Genomic DNA, 18,470 nt, shown 5'->3' with positions numbered 1-18,470 from the left:
TAGTCTATTACGTTAAGTAGCCTGCGTGTATTGTTGGTGGAGTGCCTGCCCTTAATAAATCCTGTTTGGTCAGAGTGTATTATACCAGGAGTGACCTTCTCTAGCCTTCTTGCTAGGGTTTTGCAGATGATTTTAAGATCTGCGTTAATAAGTGATATTGGGCGATAACTGGACGGGAGTGTGGGGTCTTTGTCTGGTTTAAGGAGCAGGCTGATATTAGCAGAATTCATTGTTGGAGGCAACATGCAAGTACCCCTAATTTGCATAACCATCCTATAGAACGTGGGCGCAAGTATTTCCCAGAATTCCTTATAGAGTTCAGCGGGAAAACCATCTGGCCCAGGGGCTTTATTATTCGGCATATGTAAGAGAGCTTCCTGGAGTTCAGCCATTGAAACAGGTGAATCCAGAGCCCTGATCTGTTCATCATCTAACCTTGGCAAATCTATATTGTTCAGAAATGCATCGATGTTAGAGCTAGATGGGTCAATTTGTGATGTATATAAGTTTTTATAATAATCTCTGAATGCATTGTTGATTTCTTCTGGGTTATAAGTCAGATTCCCAGCTGAGTCCTTTAAGTTCTCCTAGCCTCAAACTAAAAATGCATGATTTCATCATCACATGATCTTGTCGGGATACCACAAATGTCTGTGCTGCTTGTTTGTTGAGATATGAGCTGTGTGGGTTTTTTCATTGTTCTCTATCGCTTTTCTGTAAACAATCATCCGCCTGCCTTCTGCCTGCACTTGTGAGTGTTTGACATTATTATCCTTTTTTATCTTAAAAGAACTGCAGTTGTTATTGTTATTGTCTAATACTTCTGAATCATGAGAAGTGTTGTCGGCGTATGGGACTTGAAATAGACTTGTAAATGTCACGCATCCATGCGTAGCCTTGTTTATTCAAGTATTTGCTGCAAATTCAATAGTGTCTAAATAGTCAAACACCAGCAAGAAAAAAATAATGTAGGCAATTAACACTTTACTCATAACGTTGCTTTACATTTAATTAGCACATTTGCTGATGAACTTTTAACAGTACTTTTTACATTTTTTTTCAATTCACAAATGTCCCCAGGTGTGTAGATCAGAGATTATTATCAATGTCAAATTAAAGGGGCTTGGTTTGAGCTGATGATCTGTTTCAAAAACAGGTCAATAAGCATTATCGGTTATCGAGTTATTAACTTTTTAGGAGAATGTTCACATAAATTCTGACAGGTGTCCGTGTACAGTACAGATTCATTAGAATGTGTATTGGTCATAATGAGGAAGATGATGATGTTGATGATGGTGGTGGGGTTGGTGGTTCGCACGTGTGCTGGCACCTGTGTGATTACATTCATGCAGGTGTGTGAGACAGAGGTGATGTACTTGTCCTCTCTAAGCATGAATAGTCTGCAGAGGGGACAGTTACATCATCGCTGAACATGTTCCAACAGTCTGAATGCTGGGAAACACACAGGGAAATAACCCCCCCACACACACACACACACACACACACAACCACCCCAACACACATACACAGCCAACCGCCCACCTCTCTCTCAGCTACTGCCCCCCCTCACCCTGTCTCCCACCTCACAAAGGAAAACTTCACCACTGTAGGTGTATTGTGCTGCAGCCTGATCACAAATGTCCCCAGTGAACCGCTGCACCCAGACAAAACAAGGTGGGCAGAGGAAACCATCCAACCAGGATACTTCTCAGAAAAAAGGTCATCCTCACATAATAAACATATAAAGAAATGACTCCAGCATGTGAAAAGCAGTAGGGCACATAAGCCATACACAAAGCACTGACCTACATCCACAGTAACACTGCACCATTGTGGAGCAGCTCCCCATGGACTCATTAGGAACATTTATGCTTGTGCACTGATATTTAACAATTTGTTTACATAATGTTGCTTACAAGACTGTAAACTTTCAATCTGTCCCCTCTATCCAACAAATGCTCCAAAGCTGGGACATTTTCATCCAAGCTTGCTGATTGTGAGCTTGTGTTTCGGAATGAGCATGTGTGCGTTTTTAAGCCCGTTTCTTTGATTATTTACATGGCAAGAGGAGTAATATATTCTGCATGAAAACATACATGCAGGAGCATATGTGCATGCTGAGTGTCTGCACAGAAATAATTTACTTTGCTATAATGAATATACTTGGAGCAGCATCCATATCAAATTAGCTCATTGTCTTAACCCACTCCACTACTCTACACTGTATATTAAGTGGACTGCTTAATTTGAACTTCACTTTATCCTTGTTAAACTTCATCTAATGTAACTAAGATCTCTTATTATGTTATCTTTATTGACTGAATCTGGCAAGCAGTAAAGTGATGAACCCAGAAGTAAAATTGTATATGTGTGGACATGATTAAATTTGGTCTCCTTAGCAACTGATGCTTCAAAAAAGCTGGCAAGCGAACAACTAAATTCATGACAAAACAAGAAGAGAGGAAAAACAACACAACGTGCAACAGAGGCAGGGATTTAAAGAAAACACAGCAGAATGCAATAACAGAGGAAAGAGATGTGGGTAGATCTGAAAGGAATTAAAGTGTATGTTTGTAAGCAAGAGCAGAGTTCTATATAAGAGAGCTGTAGAAAGATCACCAGGGGAAGGAATCACAGGGAAGAGGCAGGAAGAGACATTTTCCTTTTTCCTTCCGGAATATTTCCAAACCAGGTTCTTCATTTTGTGCAAGATTAGCCTGATTAAAAATGAAGAGGATTAAGAAAGATACATCCAAAGTGTCTGCTGTAGCTTGCTACAGGGCTCTAAAATGTTTGATTAATGAAACATGAATCACAGGCTGGTCCCACTGCTGCCGCTAGCATAGCTAATACTGGGAGTTTGGCCTGACACCATTACTCAGCAGGAGTCTGGCCCAGATCGCAGAATCATCAGGCCTCATGGGGCCTGGTTGTTTTGCCGCTGCTCACTGTGAGCAATGTAAACGGATCAGCTTATCGGCCCACCTGCGCCAGCAAATAAGAGGCTATAATGACACAGCACAGTGTGAAAGTGGGAGGGAGCTGAAAGATACCAAAATACAATACAAAACAAACATTACAAAACAAAAGGAAAGAAAAAAAATCCTTATGGTATGCCTGTTTCAGTAAGTAAAAGATCATGTCATGTTTTGAATGTCTACACTGGCCGTTTGCCTGATAAAGCCTAAAGCAGGATAAACAGAATTATGCAATTTGGGTTCACCTTCAAAGAGGTCACTTCACTGAGGCTTTGGCATCTCCGCTCATATTGCTGCAACATTGTGCGACAAATCCAGACGAGGGCTTTAAGCCACGCGCTAAATCCTGTGTACTCAGTCTCTGCTCTCTGATGGGGCATGCAGGGCAAGGCTGACTGACTCGGATCACATTTATCCAAGGTGAACGACATCAGCACGGGCCTTAATGACTAATATATTGTCCACTGTGGCTAAACGAACATTGACAGCATCTGGCATGTCAAAAGGCCAAAACATTAGATATGTTTTTTTACTTGACTTAACGAGTTCTGGACCAGTGAAGTCACAGGACTTTAATTTCCCCCACACGTTTCTCTCAACACTGCAATTTAAGATACGGCTCAGGGTGAAGGGTGAAGTTCAGCCCAGGCACAGCAGATTGTTTTTGTTGGACCGAGCTCCGTTACACACTCATCAGCTATGGAAATGATGTCTGCTCCTTGCAGGTTTTCTACAGGAGGGAAACATTTTAGGTGCCAAGAGCAACATGACCCGAATGGGTTCCACTTGGGGGAGAAAATTGCATTATTTGTGTATACAAGAGGAGAGCCGTGCATAATTGCAAGCGGGGCCCTAATCAGAATGGGAGCAACGAGAAATTCACCATGTTTCATTGGTACACTGAAATGGAAAAGTGTAGTCAAAATTCTGGTGGATTCATTTTGGGTAGGGGGAGAGATGGGGAGAAGTAAAGTTTGTCCTGATGGAACAGGAGAAGCAGAAGGCTGGAAGACGAGCTGACAGACATCACCAGTCAATCCACAGCCAACACAGAGGGTCATTTGCATAAGGAGTTCTCCCCACAGTCACATCCAACAATGGACAATGAGGATTCATCTTCTCTTTGATGGGCATCTGAGTCTGAAGCCAGTGACCTCGAACCTAAATGTCACTACTGTATGATATTAGTGGGTTTCACTGCATGTCTACTGATAGTCGGTGTTGAGAGTGGTATTCAGACTCTTTACTTAAAGCTACTATGTGTAGACTCATTATGTGATTATAGCATCATTTAATGGTAAGATGTAAGATTCAGTCAGAATTTTAGCTGTTCTCCCTCGCACTCCCGGACCTCTCGTTCCTCCGCTACCTCTACTTTTTTGGTTCACTGTCACCACTTGTACTTCCCTGTCTCGGACTGGGTAGTTAAGTATAAGTATAAAGTGGCATAAAGTAGAAATTTATGGCTCAGTGTCCTTCACTGCTGATAGGCAATGATTATAGTGAATGACAGTGTCATGGTTTTGGGGTTTTGTTGTGTATTTCCTGTTTTATTTTAAGATAAGATAAGATAAGATGTTCCTTTATTGATCCCCCATAGTGGAAACTCCTCGTGTCTTTGTTATATCCACTTCCTGTCTTTGTGTTGTTCGGCTCTGTGCATTAGGTTGTGTTTTTCCTTGTGTCATTCATTCATCCATTCTGTGTTTCCTGTTTTACTTTGTTACTCACCTCTTGTTCCTTATCACTACACTTCCTGCCCTTGCGTTTCCCGCCTATGTGATTGTCGGCTCTGCCCTAACTTGTTGCACCTGTCCCTTGTTATCCTTATACCTCTTGTGTATTTAGTTTGCCTGTGCACCTCACTCAGTGCCAGTTCCTCTCTTAAACTTACAGTCCAGCCTTTTGTTATTTTCCCTTTGTTTTTGGACTTTCTGTGTTTTCCCTTGGACCTTGCCTGTTTAATGGACTTTGGATTCATGCCTGTATCCTTTTTGATTTTTTTCATGTGCTGGGCTGCTACCTGGCTATTACCTGCATCACCTTCCCAGAAGCTTGTGTACCTTGTTTTATCAATAAATAACTGAACTGCACCTGCTCTGCCTCTGGTGTCTGGTATTGGGTCCAATCTCTTGTTATCCTGCTACCCTGCTTGCACTGTTTGTGATACAAAGTAACGTACTGACCCCTATTGATAAACACCTCAATAAAAATTCTATTATATTAAACTATGCAAAGAAACGTCACTACTGACAAAGACTATGAAACTATACTAAAAGCCCTCTCTCTACCTTGTATTCCAATTATTCAAGGCAGCGTATTCACCATAGGGCTCACTGAGAATGTCAAACAGCAAGCTTGTACATAATGAAAAGATAAATATTGACTATTTGTGGCGAAATGTAGTCAGGGGAATTGTATCCCTTACTGCACATGCGTCAAACTCAAGGCCCGCAGGCCATATCCGGCCCGCCACGTCATTTAATGTGGCCCGCGAAAGCTTATAAGATTCATGATTGTCCCAAAATGTCCAAAATTTATGCAGAAGGAAGGCAGTTTCATGAACGATGGGAAAGTGAACACATTCGTGCTTCAAGAAGAAAAACCGGTAGACTAGGCCTATGTCTTTTGTGTTATGAGCATGAGGCAGTGTCTGTGATGAAGGAGTAGGCTACAATATACGTCAGCATTTTTCCAGGTAATAAAACTATCTGTCTCAATAGTTGGATGTATGCCCTCTGCAAGGCTGTGTGCAGCCGTTTGTTTTATCAAATGCCACATCTGTTGTTTTACCATAGTTCTGCCCCTCTCGTCTGAGAAAAAGTGAGAAGTTAATGTAATAGTTTGATGATATTTGTCTTTGTTATGTACTTGAAAAGTACATAACAAAGACTGATTGAGTATCATGGGTTTCCAAACCTGATAAATTCATTAATTTATGTTATAATAACAAAGAAATGTGCTTGCTTATATTTTTGCATCTGATGGGTTAAATGTCCTTAACTTCAGAAGGCTAAATAATCAAATAAAGAGCATGTTATTTTACAATATGTTAAGGAGTTGTTTATGCAGTAAAGTACATTTATACAGTCTTACAGTTACAACTGGCCCTTTGAGCGTGACCATAACGCTTATGTGGCCCTTAGTGAAAATGAGTTTGACACCCCTGCCTTACTGGAAATGGAGCAGAATGGCTGGCATTCTTGTTGCCAAATAAACCACACAACAAGAGGTGTTCTGGCCCCTGCTGACACAGGGATACATATTTCTGTCAGCACTACATCAATATTTATGTTAGAGAAGTAGATTCTGAACAGGCAGCTGGTAAAGTAATCAACAGCAATGTGCTCCTGCATCTGTGCGCTGTTGCCACAGCATTACGTCAAACGTGTTTACTATAACACACACACACACACTCAATACACCCACATATACACACACACAGGCGCCGCAGACCACCAAGAAAACAAAGACAGGAAGGCGATGGAAGCTTGTGGCAACGTCTTCTATCAAAAAAATGTGCGAAACTAGTGTTGCCAGTCTATTTTATCACCACAATTATGATTCAGCATCTGTTCCTCTTAGCGTGCGCTCAGTTAGTGATCCACCGGAGCTGAGGGAGCGGCTGGACGGCCAACCTCTAGAGACGAGCCGCCGATTGCTCTGAGGTGTTGGCATGCTGCCAAGCCAATTCTGTCCTGTCCTTTCAGATCCTTATCAAGGGCGGCAATAACAAAAGGTAAATCGCAGCTCCTACGGGTGAGTGAGAGATAGGGAGAGCAGTGTCTGTGTGTGTAAATGAACATGTGTGTTCGACATAGTTTGCAAGTGCACATGTTTGTGTTTCTCTGTGTAACATGATGAGAATGTTTATGTATTCTGATGTTATCTGTTCAAAACATCCTTGGAAATGTGTGTCAGTGCAACAGGCCAGTCAACAGCTAATCAGCTCCCAGCTCACATTCCCCCATCCGTCCCCCCTCCCTCCTTGCCGCCCACTCTCCTCTCCTCTGCATGTACCTGGTCAGCAGGCAGCAGTCATGAAGCAGGGTTTCCTCCACGTAGATGCCCCGGTCCTCCTGCGTGCTCACGATGTGGCCGTTGTGACGCCACCGCAACTCCACTGACGTGTCCAGGTACGAGGCAGTGCACTGCAAGGGTAGACGGTCTCCATGAAAAACCAGTTGTCTCTGGGAGGGGATGAGCTGGAAGAGGGGCATCTCCAGAGGTCCATCTGGAAGATGAGGGGAGGACAAAACAGGAAGGTCAGCTTGTTAACCTTGCCTTCCCACTTCCAGAGGCGGGAAGGTAGAGGAAGAGAGCGAGAGGTTTCTCCTCCCGAGAAATGCAGGTTTTAGGGGATATGTCTTCAGCGGGATTTTGCCTATCTTGCCATGCTATGCTGTTCACATCTACATTGTGGAGTTAAACAGACTCATATGCGCTCACTGCCACAAACACATACATTCTTCCGCCGTGCACCTACACACCCAAACACACGCATACATTCTATCAAGGTCCCACTCCTCCCTCGTCGTTCCCACATGTTGCTGTTGCTGTGCGAGATGAACAGCAGCTGATAAAGGAGCAGCCTTGAGCGCTCCCCTGGACTCTCCTTGACTCCTTACATGTTCACAATGGATGCCTGCCACAACACCAGTGATAGGATTAGCTACCTAGCAGCTGGCTTCGTCCTCAGACCTGTTTGCCAGAGAATAAGGCTACGATAAGAATGAGATTAGTCAGGGTAAAGTGTTTATTCCATTGCCAGAATATACAGGGTGTTTGATTTTTACTGAAAATCCGTCAGGACCTGATTGATCTGATCATACAGCAGACATTGGTATAAGACAATGCAATGTCTGATCATGATGAGCCCGTGCTGCCTGGTTTGGCAGCACAGACCGGGGTATGTGTTATGTTTTTGTTTTGTTTGTTTTTTGGTCCAGGATTAGAACAGAGCCTTGCCAACTCACTGTACCACCTTGGGAATTCCTTCGGACCGTGTTCGTTCATACAGGACATTTCCTTGGACATGCTCCAAAGAGCAGCGTAAGCAAGCGCTTTGCCTTCGCTTGTATTCCAATCAATTGTGGATGTTGCTGCTGACAGGCAATTCGATACATGGGTCATAAAGTCTTTTATAGCGCCATGCATTTGTTTGGTAAAAAAAAACAAAACACTGAAAGATCAATGTCAGGTGATGTGGCTGAATGTCTAAGGCCCGCAACTTAACATTTCCCTTGAGCAGGAAATTGTCGTTAGTGCGACTGTTTATGGTAATACAATACCCACTAGCGCTTTGGCCTCAATTTTTTACATGAGTTATCCATAATCATAAGTACATAATCAAAAATGCCATGCTTTCGAGAGTAACATTAAAAATGTGTCACTAATATTGGATTTTCAATGATGACATCTCTGTGTAATTACTTGAGCTGACCCTGTTAGAGTCCATGATAGTTGTCAGCAACAGTGGCTGAGGCTTTGTTATCTCCTGCGGGGGACTCACAGCAGAAACAGCATGGGGGCCATTGACTGTTGACTTGGCTGATGCTGATACTGCTGAAACAACTCTTTGAGCCAAGGATCAGAGCGTGGCTGCTTGCCTTCGCCCGTTGGACACTGCCAGAGTAAAATGCAATTATTGGTTGGTTGGTGTGTGTGTGTGTGTGTGTGTGTGTGCGTGTTTGGGAGAAGGAGAGCAACAGAGACATAGACAGGGACAGAGGCATGACGATATGTATGCCTGCATATGTCTGCCATTACCATGCTGGATTCAGACTCTCTTCACAAGAATTAATTTACAGGAAAAAAAAATTTTTTCTCATTGATAACAGCTTCACTGTTTACCGTCTTCACGCCGTATCAGAGCTGTATAAAATTACAGCTGATGCACATGGAACATCCCACTGCTGCTGCTTCACATTAAAAGGCTTTCTCCATCTCACAATTCATGCGTTTCCTGCTTTAACGTTTGCACACTTCTTAACATGTTAATGTTTTAACAACGTTTTAACATTGTGTGTACGCAGTGCAAGGGCGTCACTTTGTGTTGAAAAGTGGTGGGGACATAAAGGCTCAGATTTGGGGCGTGATGATACATTTGGGTCATGAGATGTGATGATGCACGAGAACAAGACAAGATTTTTGGCACTATTTAGATATATTATTAATATTCTATGTGGAAATGCACGTGAGGGGGGTCTGGGGGTCCTACCTAAGAAGATTTTGAGCATTAAACTGGTAATTTCCTGCATTGTGGAGACATTTTCTGCTCCAATTTACGGTGAAAATGTCTTTTTTTATATGAGGGAAAACTATATTGCATTGCATATTTTCTTATTGTTCAAATAAACCTTTCTCAAAGCATTTTCATTTCTTGGTGCTATGTTTTCAGAACGCTTTTAACAAATGCTTTCAAAAAGTGATGGGGACAATATCAGCCATTTCAAAATGTGGTGGGGACATGTCCCAGGCGTCCCCAGTGTAAATGACACCTATGACACACTGTGCCACCTGAAACTTTCATGTCCAGCCCACAGAGAGACAACAGGAGCTTTGATTGGCCAGCTGTTTCTTTGATTCACCGGCTGTGTCAGCAGCAGTCCTATGTGGGATCAGGCCAATCCAAGCTCCTGCTGCTACATCATAGAAATGCAAATTAAAATGAATCAATTCAATTTGTAAAATAATTTTAAGTCAATCAATTTATTAATCAAAAGTAATTCTAAAAGTCTATAATTATTCACATGCTGCCACATGCCATCCATATTTCTCAGCACCTGTTAGCATTACAACAGTCTTGTTACATTTTTGTAAAAAAAAATCTTGTATGGACAGAAAGTTATAAGTGATGGATGAGGACAGAGGGTTTATTTCATTTCCTTGTTTACTAATACAGTATTAACTTTTCAGTTTTGATTTCATACCAAAACTGGTGTGAAAATAAATGGAGCAGAAATTCTCATTCTCAGACTGATGCTCCTCATTATCCCTTTCTCAAAGCAACTGATTCTAAAAGAGGTGTGTGACTGAACTTCAAAGACTCATATGGCAGACTATGTGGAGTTATATTTCATGATATTTTTATATGATTAAATTATTAGAGACACACCACAGGCTAAAAGACATTGGGCTGCATGTGAAATTTAATTTAATGACATGATGCCCATAAAGGGCAATTGCACTGTTGTGTCATCATGCAAAAAAATACTGCTATAGAAAGCAGGCTTATCCTGCAGTGCATAATATGCCATGTTAGCTCCAGACTTTCTGTCCAGAAGGCCGGGGCTAGACGAGTTAAACAGATGCCTGCCCTGACCTCAACACAGGAAGCACCTGATCCTGGCAGGAAGCTGCATGCGCTCCTCCGTTCCCCCTCATTTGCAGGCACTACCCGACCTGTATCAGCATAGAGACAAGGGCTCATTGCTGGAATGTAAGGTGCAGACATCTGCTAGTCATCACGCTGGAGCCGCTGGAGAAAGAAACAGATGCATCTTCTATGACACGTCTTCATAAAAACAATGGGGGAATATCTCAGTGGAAAAATATTAATATTTTGATGGTATGTGAGTGTGGAAGAAGAACATTTTCATGATGATAACAAGAACCTAGCATCAGGTGCAGAGCATTATCCTATTCACATGGCATTAACAAGGTTGGTGTAAACAGCTGTATAACATTCCCTTACAAAGTCAAGCCATATGAAAATAACAACCATCAAATAACATTAAAAAAATATGGTTGTCAGAGCACTACACTGTATCCAATTTAAAACTGCTTGTTGCCAAGTGAATGAATAAGGTATTGTAAGATGGAGTTGTGCTGTAGAGAGGAGGATGGATCCAAGCTTGGCGAGAGCAGGGAGCCCAGAACGTTATCATTGTAATCCCATAATGGATGCTTTAGGGCTGGAAAGGAGCGCTCCGTGTCCTGCCACTGGATACCACTCACGGCTCTTTGTCTGTGGTCTGCGCAGAATTACCCTGTAATTGCTTTGGATTGTTCTGTGCAAATGAAAAACACGTATAATTAGGATTACATAGAATAACTCAAAATTGTCTGTGGTGCGGACGTCTCAGGACGGCACTGTCTGTGTATGAAAAAACACAAACTGTAGGGGGGGAGACTGGGATTTCTCCTCATTAGTCTTCTGCAAACTGCTTCACATGATGCATACAGAGCATATAATGTCCCTTCACTTCACACATACACACATGCACAAACACACAGACATACCCCACTACTAACCAATGATATTTTCATTCCACAGCAATATCCCGTGCGTGAACCAGATGTAAGGAGAAGAGGAGGATGATTCTATCACATATGAGATACAATTCCCCTGTGGACCGCAGCACGGAGCTGGGAGATAGGGAGACAGGGAGGTAGGCAGGGGGAGATTGCCTGTCTGTAACCAGTCTTTGAGAGAAAAAAAAAAAGTAAAGTCTTAGATTTCTCTTTACTGTAGCTAGCAGCTTCCAGTTAGTAATGTGGCCATTTTGTTCTGCTTAAAAACTCTGTTTGATGTACCCGCTGCTGATAGACACCATACTGCAACAATGTCTGTCTTAATGTGTTAGTCATTTAGTCTTAAAAGTCAGTTTTGCCAAGTGCAAAACACACCCATTTAGCAAAACTAATTATTAGTTATACTAATTAATTATACTAATTATAGGGAAGGTTTGGCGGAGCACACCTGACCTCTCGTATTTTATTTCTAAATCTTTTTTATTTTATGTCTAAATATTTTATTTATATTTAGACTTTTCCATATTCCATGGCAACTGGCCCATTTCAACTAGTCTTCACCAATGGCCACTGAGCAACTTCAGTATAACGACTACCAGTAAGCAGTTGGGCAACAAAGAAAGTGAGAGGCAGGGGAGAGCATAGCTTATTTATTTTCCCAGCACTGACTTCTTCAGCTGATTTGAGATTTGAACTAGCAACTTCTGTAGCACAAGCTCATTCCTCTGGCTTTTAAGTCTACTGCTGCCCCCCAACACAGGTGGAACATAGTAGGCCAAAGACCGCACAAAGACTGTATTACGAGACACTTTTTGCCTGGGGCTTTCTCTCTGGCAACTGTGCACTAAATAATAGCCTGATATTAGGCTTGTCAAACAGTTCACAGCAGGTAGAGAGATAACACTGGAGAGGAAAAACTATTATCAGAATAGATCTAATTAATCATGTTCTTATTGTGCTAACTACTTGGAAATACAACATTTGTCTTGCTAATGAGAAGTCTCAGGAGGCAAAGTGTAAATATATCCCCTATCTTACAAATATCTTTTTGTCAGAGCTCAGCAAAATGTCCATCTTAAGAAACCATTCAATCTGGCCTTAAAGCCTGAAACATCTGCTTTCAGTTCAAAAATGCCCATTCAAATTTCAGTGAAAGCATTTTAGACAGGATCTTTGTTTTGCTTGAAACAAACAAGTGCCAGTGCAGTAAGTGATTTTCACTTGATAAGATTTTGCTACCATGGCGACATGTCAATCAGGCTAGAGAAACCCTTATCGACTGCATTGTGTAAAAGTTAACCAGCGCTGTTGATTAGGAGTCGGCTGTTCATTTTCCCAGTAAGTACGTTTTGTTTTAAGCCAGTTTTTAGTTAGCCATAATTAGCATCCAGGTTAAAATCACAGTTAATGTGAATTACAGCTGCAGCTAGCAAACAAACTAGCAAGCACCACCGTTTTGTCCAAATTAGGTCAAGTCCGGTGCTGCTGGTTGCAAAAAACGACATGGCGGCCATACTCGAGGCTGGCAGTCCAGAAAGCAATCCATATCGTGACGTCACCCACTAGGTCCACTTCTTATACGGACTATGTGGTAACCAAACACCTATAGTCCTTACCACATCTGAGCTGCTGTTCACGCAGGTTGCAAAACTCCAGTCCGTGGAGGTGGGTAGGGAACACACACACTGTGTCGTTGCCAATCCTCACAGAGTTGCTTCGAGCCCAGAGGAGCAGCCACTTAAGCTGACAGTCACAGAACAAAGTCTCGGTGCTGAAGTGCCTGGAGGAAATACCAGCAAAGAGTTACAACCTGTGTGCTTGTGATTGTATTACTGGATTTGAGCAACCAGACTTTATTCATCCAATAGGTGACAATCTGATGTCATAACAGGAAAAAACACAGGTGTAATTGATAAAATGACATGGCTTACTGGCCCACGTACATGAAACAGAGCCATCGTTAACATTAGTTACCCATGTGCTTTTCATGCTATAATAAGTCAAAATGTTGGCAAGGAATACGGTTATCCTTGCCTCTGTATCTTGAACAAAAACAAATGAGGTTGAAATACATTTTTAACCATATCTTAGATAACTGAATGCATTTATGTGCATGATATGCATCTGTGTTTGCCTTACAGCACTCTGAGAGCCACGAGGTGTGTAAAGAGTCCCACGGTCAGCGTGGAGAAGATGTTCCCCGATAAATTCCTGTTTGTCGAAAATAGAAAACAGGTCACTCATCACATGCACTAAAGCCACACTACTGCATTATGTTATACATTACTAAATCCATATCAAACACAATACTCTGCACAGCCTGCAACACATGTTGTCTATTTAGGGATTACTCACAATTTTGAGAGGTTGCCCAGATCAAGAAACATTTCAGGGGAGAGACAGCCAATCCTGTTGTTGGACAGGTCCCTATAAGGACAAAAAAGGTAAAGATAACAATTTTACTGATATAGTAGTCAGACCAAGAGACAAAATTGCATCTGTGTTAGTATCTTGCCTTCTTAAAACACAGAGAATTTAACAGCTGTGAATGCTGTGTTAGTAAACTTGTGCCATTTTCATCTACTCAACTTCCTGGAATATCTGTCGTGACCTTTCGTGACCTTTCACTCCTCCTAACCATTGCTGGCACACACTCCCCCACATAAAAACACACACAACTGCAGCGGCCTTCCGAGTGGCTGAACGCTGTCGCGTCCGTGGCTCGGTGCCCTCGTACTCTGTAATTAAAGAGCTGCTTTGCTGGAGCAGCTGTGGGAAAATAAGCAGAGCACTCGAGTAATCACCAGTTGGGGAGCACTTAAATTAGCACTCTGCTGCTCCCCGAGCTTGGCGCACACGCGCCCCGAATCAGCATGGTTAACTCAGTGCTTGCATCTCTGCCAACCCAGATCCCACTAACTATCAGGCTGCAATCATGTCACTCACTCTGAAGCCTAAATGTAGAAAGCCAGGATGAGAGTAATCGTCGAGAAAATTACTCAAGTAGAAGAGTTCAGACCAAAAACTAACTAAAAAACTAAAAAAAAATACTACAGCCAGAATAAGATATTTTAAGTTTTTAATCCTACTATGTATATTGTTAATAAAAAACAGAGGAAATAAAAAGACTTTGTTCTAATTTATGTGTGTCGCAAATAGGGTTGGGTAACCTTTAAAATTTTACGATACCAGTACCAAACCCAGTACCCTTAAAGTTATACCGATACCAAGTGAGTTGGTACTTTTTTTTTTATACCTTGCATAAAATGTCACCTGTTGACATGTCACCTGATTAGTAGCTTAATATTATTTTTATTGTTGTTATGGAGAAGCAAGGTTTGGTATTTTATTTTTTTTTCTTGTTTCAAATAACTGCTACATAAAAAGTATTATAAGAAATTGTATCACATCGCTCCCCATCCTATTTAGATCATTGTCATTGGTAGTATTAGCCTACAAGGGGAAAGACTACAGCTTGGGAGTTATTTTATATTTGAATGAGAGAGGAGTGAAATAGTTTAGTGACCAAATAAGCTGTGGAAACAAATTTAAGGTGTGTTTTGATACTTGTGTTGAAAGTAAACAATGGAAAATGATTTTATTAACTTTCAGTCAATAAACTGAATTGAAAGATCTGCGTGAGCACTTTTTCCTTTAGTGGTGAGCCGCAAACCTACGTAAATACGACAGTCACAAGAATAAAACAAGAAAGCAATTTGTTTAAACAAGTCATTAAACTACACTAAAGATACAAGCAGAGGAGTAGAGAGGCTGCAGTCCAGCCAATCAAAACAACTACATATGAAGCAGCCGCAGCTGCAGCCTGGAGGCCCCCATGAGTAAAATCAGCTGACTGCTGCTGTGCCACGAAAGCCTTTAATTGATGTGATGGAACGCAGCGACCGATCAGTGACAAGTGATATGAAGAGCAAATAAAAATGTCAAGAGAAGTGTTAACTGATACCAGAAGATAAAACCAAAGGGAAAGCCAAGCTTGTGGTGATAAACTTGCAACAGTGACGAACATACCTGAGACGCAGCCGAAGGTGAGCGGCTGTTAAAATCATGCTTGGACTCCACACATGCAGGCCTTTTTTATACAGTTCATGGTGCAGGCACATAAGGCATGCTCCTCTCTTTCTTTAGGTGGGTTATTTGCCTATTTGGCTGCAAGCAAAACCATACAAATAGTATTTTTTGCCACGATCTGGTTACATAAAGTAGGCCTAGGTATCGACTGAAGTACTGGTTTGACTGGAGACATTTCGGTTCTACTCGATACCGGGCTGTTTCGGTCGGTACCATAAAGGTACCGAGAAGCAATACCCATCCCTAGTTGCAAACTAAAACTGCAATTGTCATATTCTTAACAGTAAAACTGCCTTTTGGATATTTTCATTCTAAAACGGAATTTCTGCTTAATTCAATACAATTTGTGGTTTTGCCATTACAGTCTCACTTGGTAGTTAATGGTAGCTGGGAGATTCTCAATGAACCGCTACAACCTGCAAGGTGAGGGTCACCTAACAGATGGAGACAGCAGAAGGCGTCAGTACTACTAGTCTATTTATACTGTAGACGAAGGTATAATGCACAACACAACTGTCTCTGAAAAACCTTTCAACTCAACAAAACTTAAAATGATTTATTTTTATTATTCATCCTGCTGCCTCCCTTTACCTTTGACCTCTCTTGAGTTTGAACAAATTGTGATACAAACAACACGAGATTTTCACATTTCTAGACAATAATAAGTAAAGATTTGTAGCAAGCCTCATGTCTATGCTAAATATGATTAGACTGACGGACCACATTAAATGATCAATAAAAGTTAGTTTTTAGCTTCTGTATTACAGTTGTTTTATCATTGAAGCTCTTTAAGAAGAAAAAAATGTTGATGATGATGAAGGGGGCACAGCTCAATGCCACTAGAATAAATAGAACATCCTTTTCTATAATCACTTATATAACAGCAGCATCAAACCCATAGGAAAACGTGAAATGCCCCAAATCCTGCAGACTGTGTTCACACCGGGCAGCTCCCACTTGTGAATGTGCCTGTTAACACGAAAGACAGCGTTGCATTGACTGGACAAAGAAGATGCCGAAAAACTGGGAATAGTTTCAGCACCTTTGCCTACGTTAAACGTTTCAGTCCTCTCTTCACTCTGTTCTTTAGACACCCCTTCTCATTGTCTCTAAAGCCAGAGGATTTGCCCCCATGTCTATTATAAGGCTTCATCATACTTACAGTCTCCTCAGGGCTAGCAGACCACGGAAGGCCCCGGGCTCCACTGTACTTATCAAATTATTCTTCAGGTCCCTGGAGAAGAGAGATAAAAAGAGTCAAGTTAAACCAGGAATTATTTATCTATCAATCTATCTATCTATAATATATTATTAGAACTGGCTGATACTGTGGCCATTCATTAGTAAGTCAACTTGCACCTGTTAGCTGGACAGCACAGACCATTTCCTGCATGCTTAAGACCCAGACGACATCCCGCCAAGAGGCAAAAACACACATTTTGCGGTTTCAACCAGGCACTCCTTAACCACCCCCACCCCAAAACCTCTGACGCTACTAAAAATGGATCTCAGAAAAATCTTCTCTCTGGGTTTCTCTGCATGCCAAAGAAAACTTCCTGAAATTGTGTCCCTGGTTTCCTTTAACTTTGTACTGTATGTCCAGTGTGATGAGAATGAGAAGAAGGGTAGTGCCTTTTTCCAAATGTGAGCAACAATGTAGCTCAGCCCAAAAGTTCTTTATTTTTAATTTAACAGTCACACAGGCCAGACCAGGGCCAGCCAAAAGAAACAAAACAAAACCAATGGGACAATCAAAGATACAGCTATTGTTCCAAAGTGAAAATAAAAGTCATTTTTATTTGACACATGGGACAGTTTGGCAGCAAAATGTTCCCTTTTGCCTAATCATTGGAAGCATGGATGTCTACATCATTACTACTAGATGAAAAGCTGAGGTTTTACAGAAACCGATGCTAATTCAGTACATGTAAAGCATTAGTTACACATACAGAAGACAAGCCATTTGAGGCAGAAAAATGACTACTATCTACGGTTAATGATCCGCGTCTTGTGTTAAATTGTTCAGTCCGTGGTTAAAACACTCATTGTCTGCACCATTAGCACTCCCCAACAGCTCTCCAACCATGCTGTGGCCAGACCACAAGTCCTGTGGTAAAAAACGCATAAATGCGTAACAGACAAGCACCACCTTTATTTGGGTTTTTTTGTTTTTTTTTTTAATCTAAGAAGGTGTCAAGTGCCTTTTTTGCTAATCTGGCGTTTGAGTGAATCTGTGTGCTTTGTTTGACCTCAGCACCTGAATATAACTGCTTTCTATTTCTGGTGACTTTTCACAATCAGAATTACTAATGAGGCTTTTCTGTAGACATCCCCCAGTCTTCCTCATTCACACAGAAAGGTATAGCGGGGCTGAGGAAGTTGAAATTGCCTTCCTGACAGACTAGCCTCTTGGTCCAGTCAGGTCGGCCAACGGCTAGCTCTCATCTCCGCTCTCATCCAAAGTTGTCTTTGATCATGTACAATATGCTACAAAAGAGCGGGTGGAGGGTGGAGGTCAAAAGGTCATCCGTTGTGCTTGGAGCACCTCCTTTTATCCTGGACCGTCTTGTAGCTCAGTGCTCTGCCGTCTCTGAATTTGCTGAATGTTCAGAACGTTCCACGTTATCAAATGTCTGCCTTACCCAGGAGCAGAGGTCACTGCTCTGTGAGTCTCCATACAGGAAATGTACTACTGTACCAATAAATATCCAAGTCCAATTCTATAATGTACGTAAAACAACCATGAGCAGAGTCGATCATATGGGACACCTTTATAAGAACTCAAATTGAAAGATCCCCTAAATCTAAACCAAGAAAATCAATAAACAAAACATTTAAGTTGAAATATAACATTTTTGAAAATTTCAGTTTTTAAATAGCAATTTTAAAACTTAAGATGAGGTTCCCTGGGTAGTATTATATATTAATTTCATTATATATAATTGTGAACATGATTTTTCTCATGATGTTGCCATTCTGTTATCCACAGAAATGTTAATGTCAACAGAAATAATAAGTGTCATTTAGCCTTGTTTGTTTTACTAGCTTCCTGTATTAGGTCATTTTTAAAGCCACATAAAACAAGCGATGGCATCACGAACAAAACCTTTTATAATCATCAGACCTGAGCCAACAAGTGTCTGCAAA

General features: G+C 41.5%; 1 protein-coding gene across 1 annotated transcript in view; it reads right to left on the bottom strand.

Moving 5' to 3' along the window:
- Positions 1–6,919: 6,919 nt before the first annotated feature.
- The window catches only part of LOC123984480 (adhesion G protein-coupled receptor A2-like), a 38,335-nt gene continuing 26,784 nt past the window's right edge, over positions 6,920–18,470 (bottom strand). The window contains exons 3-7 of the mRNA XM_046071394.1: positions 16,486–16,557; positions 13,590–13,661; positions 13,374–13,445; positions 12,851–13,014; positions 6,920–7,212 (exon numbers count right to left, since the gene is read on the bottom strand). Coding sequence (XP_045927350.1) covers positions 6,920–7,212; positions 12,851–13,014; positions 13,374–13,445; positions 13,590–13,661; positions 16,486–16,557 — 673 coding nt within the window. The remainder of the gene's footprint in view (positions 7,213–12,850; positions 13,015–13,373; positions 13,446–13,589; positions 13,662–16,485; positions 16,558–18,470) is intronic.

This window comes from Micropterus dolomieu, linkage group LG15 (assembly GCF_021292245.1).
Source record: "Micropterus dolomieu isolate WLL.071019.BEF.003 ecotype Adirondacks linkage group LG15, ASM2129224v1, whole genome shotgun sequence".
In the NCBI taxonomy this organism is placed as follows: domain Eukaryota; kingdom Metazoa; phylum Chordata; class Actinopteri; order Centrarchiformes; family Centrarchidae; genus Micropterus; species Micropterus dolomieu.
The sequence above is the reverse complement of the archived record's forward strand: the minus strand, read 5'-3'. Positions and strand labels throughout refer to the sequence as shown.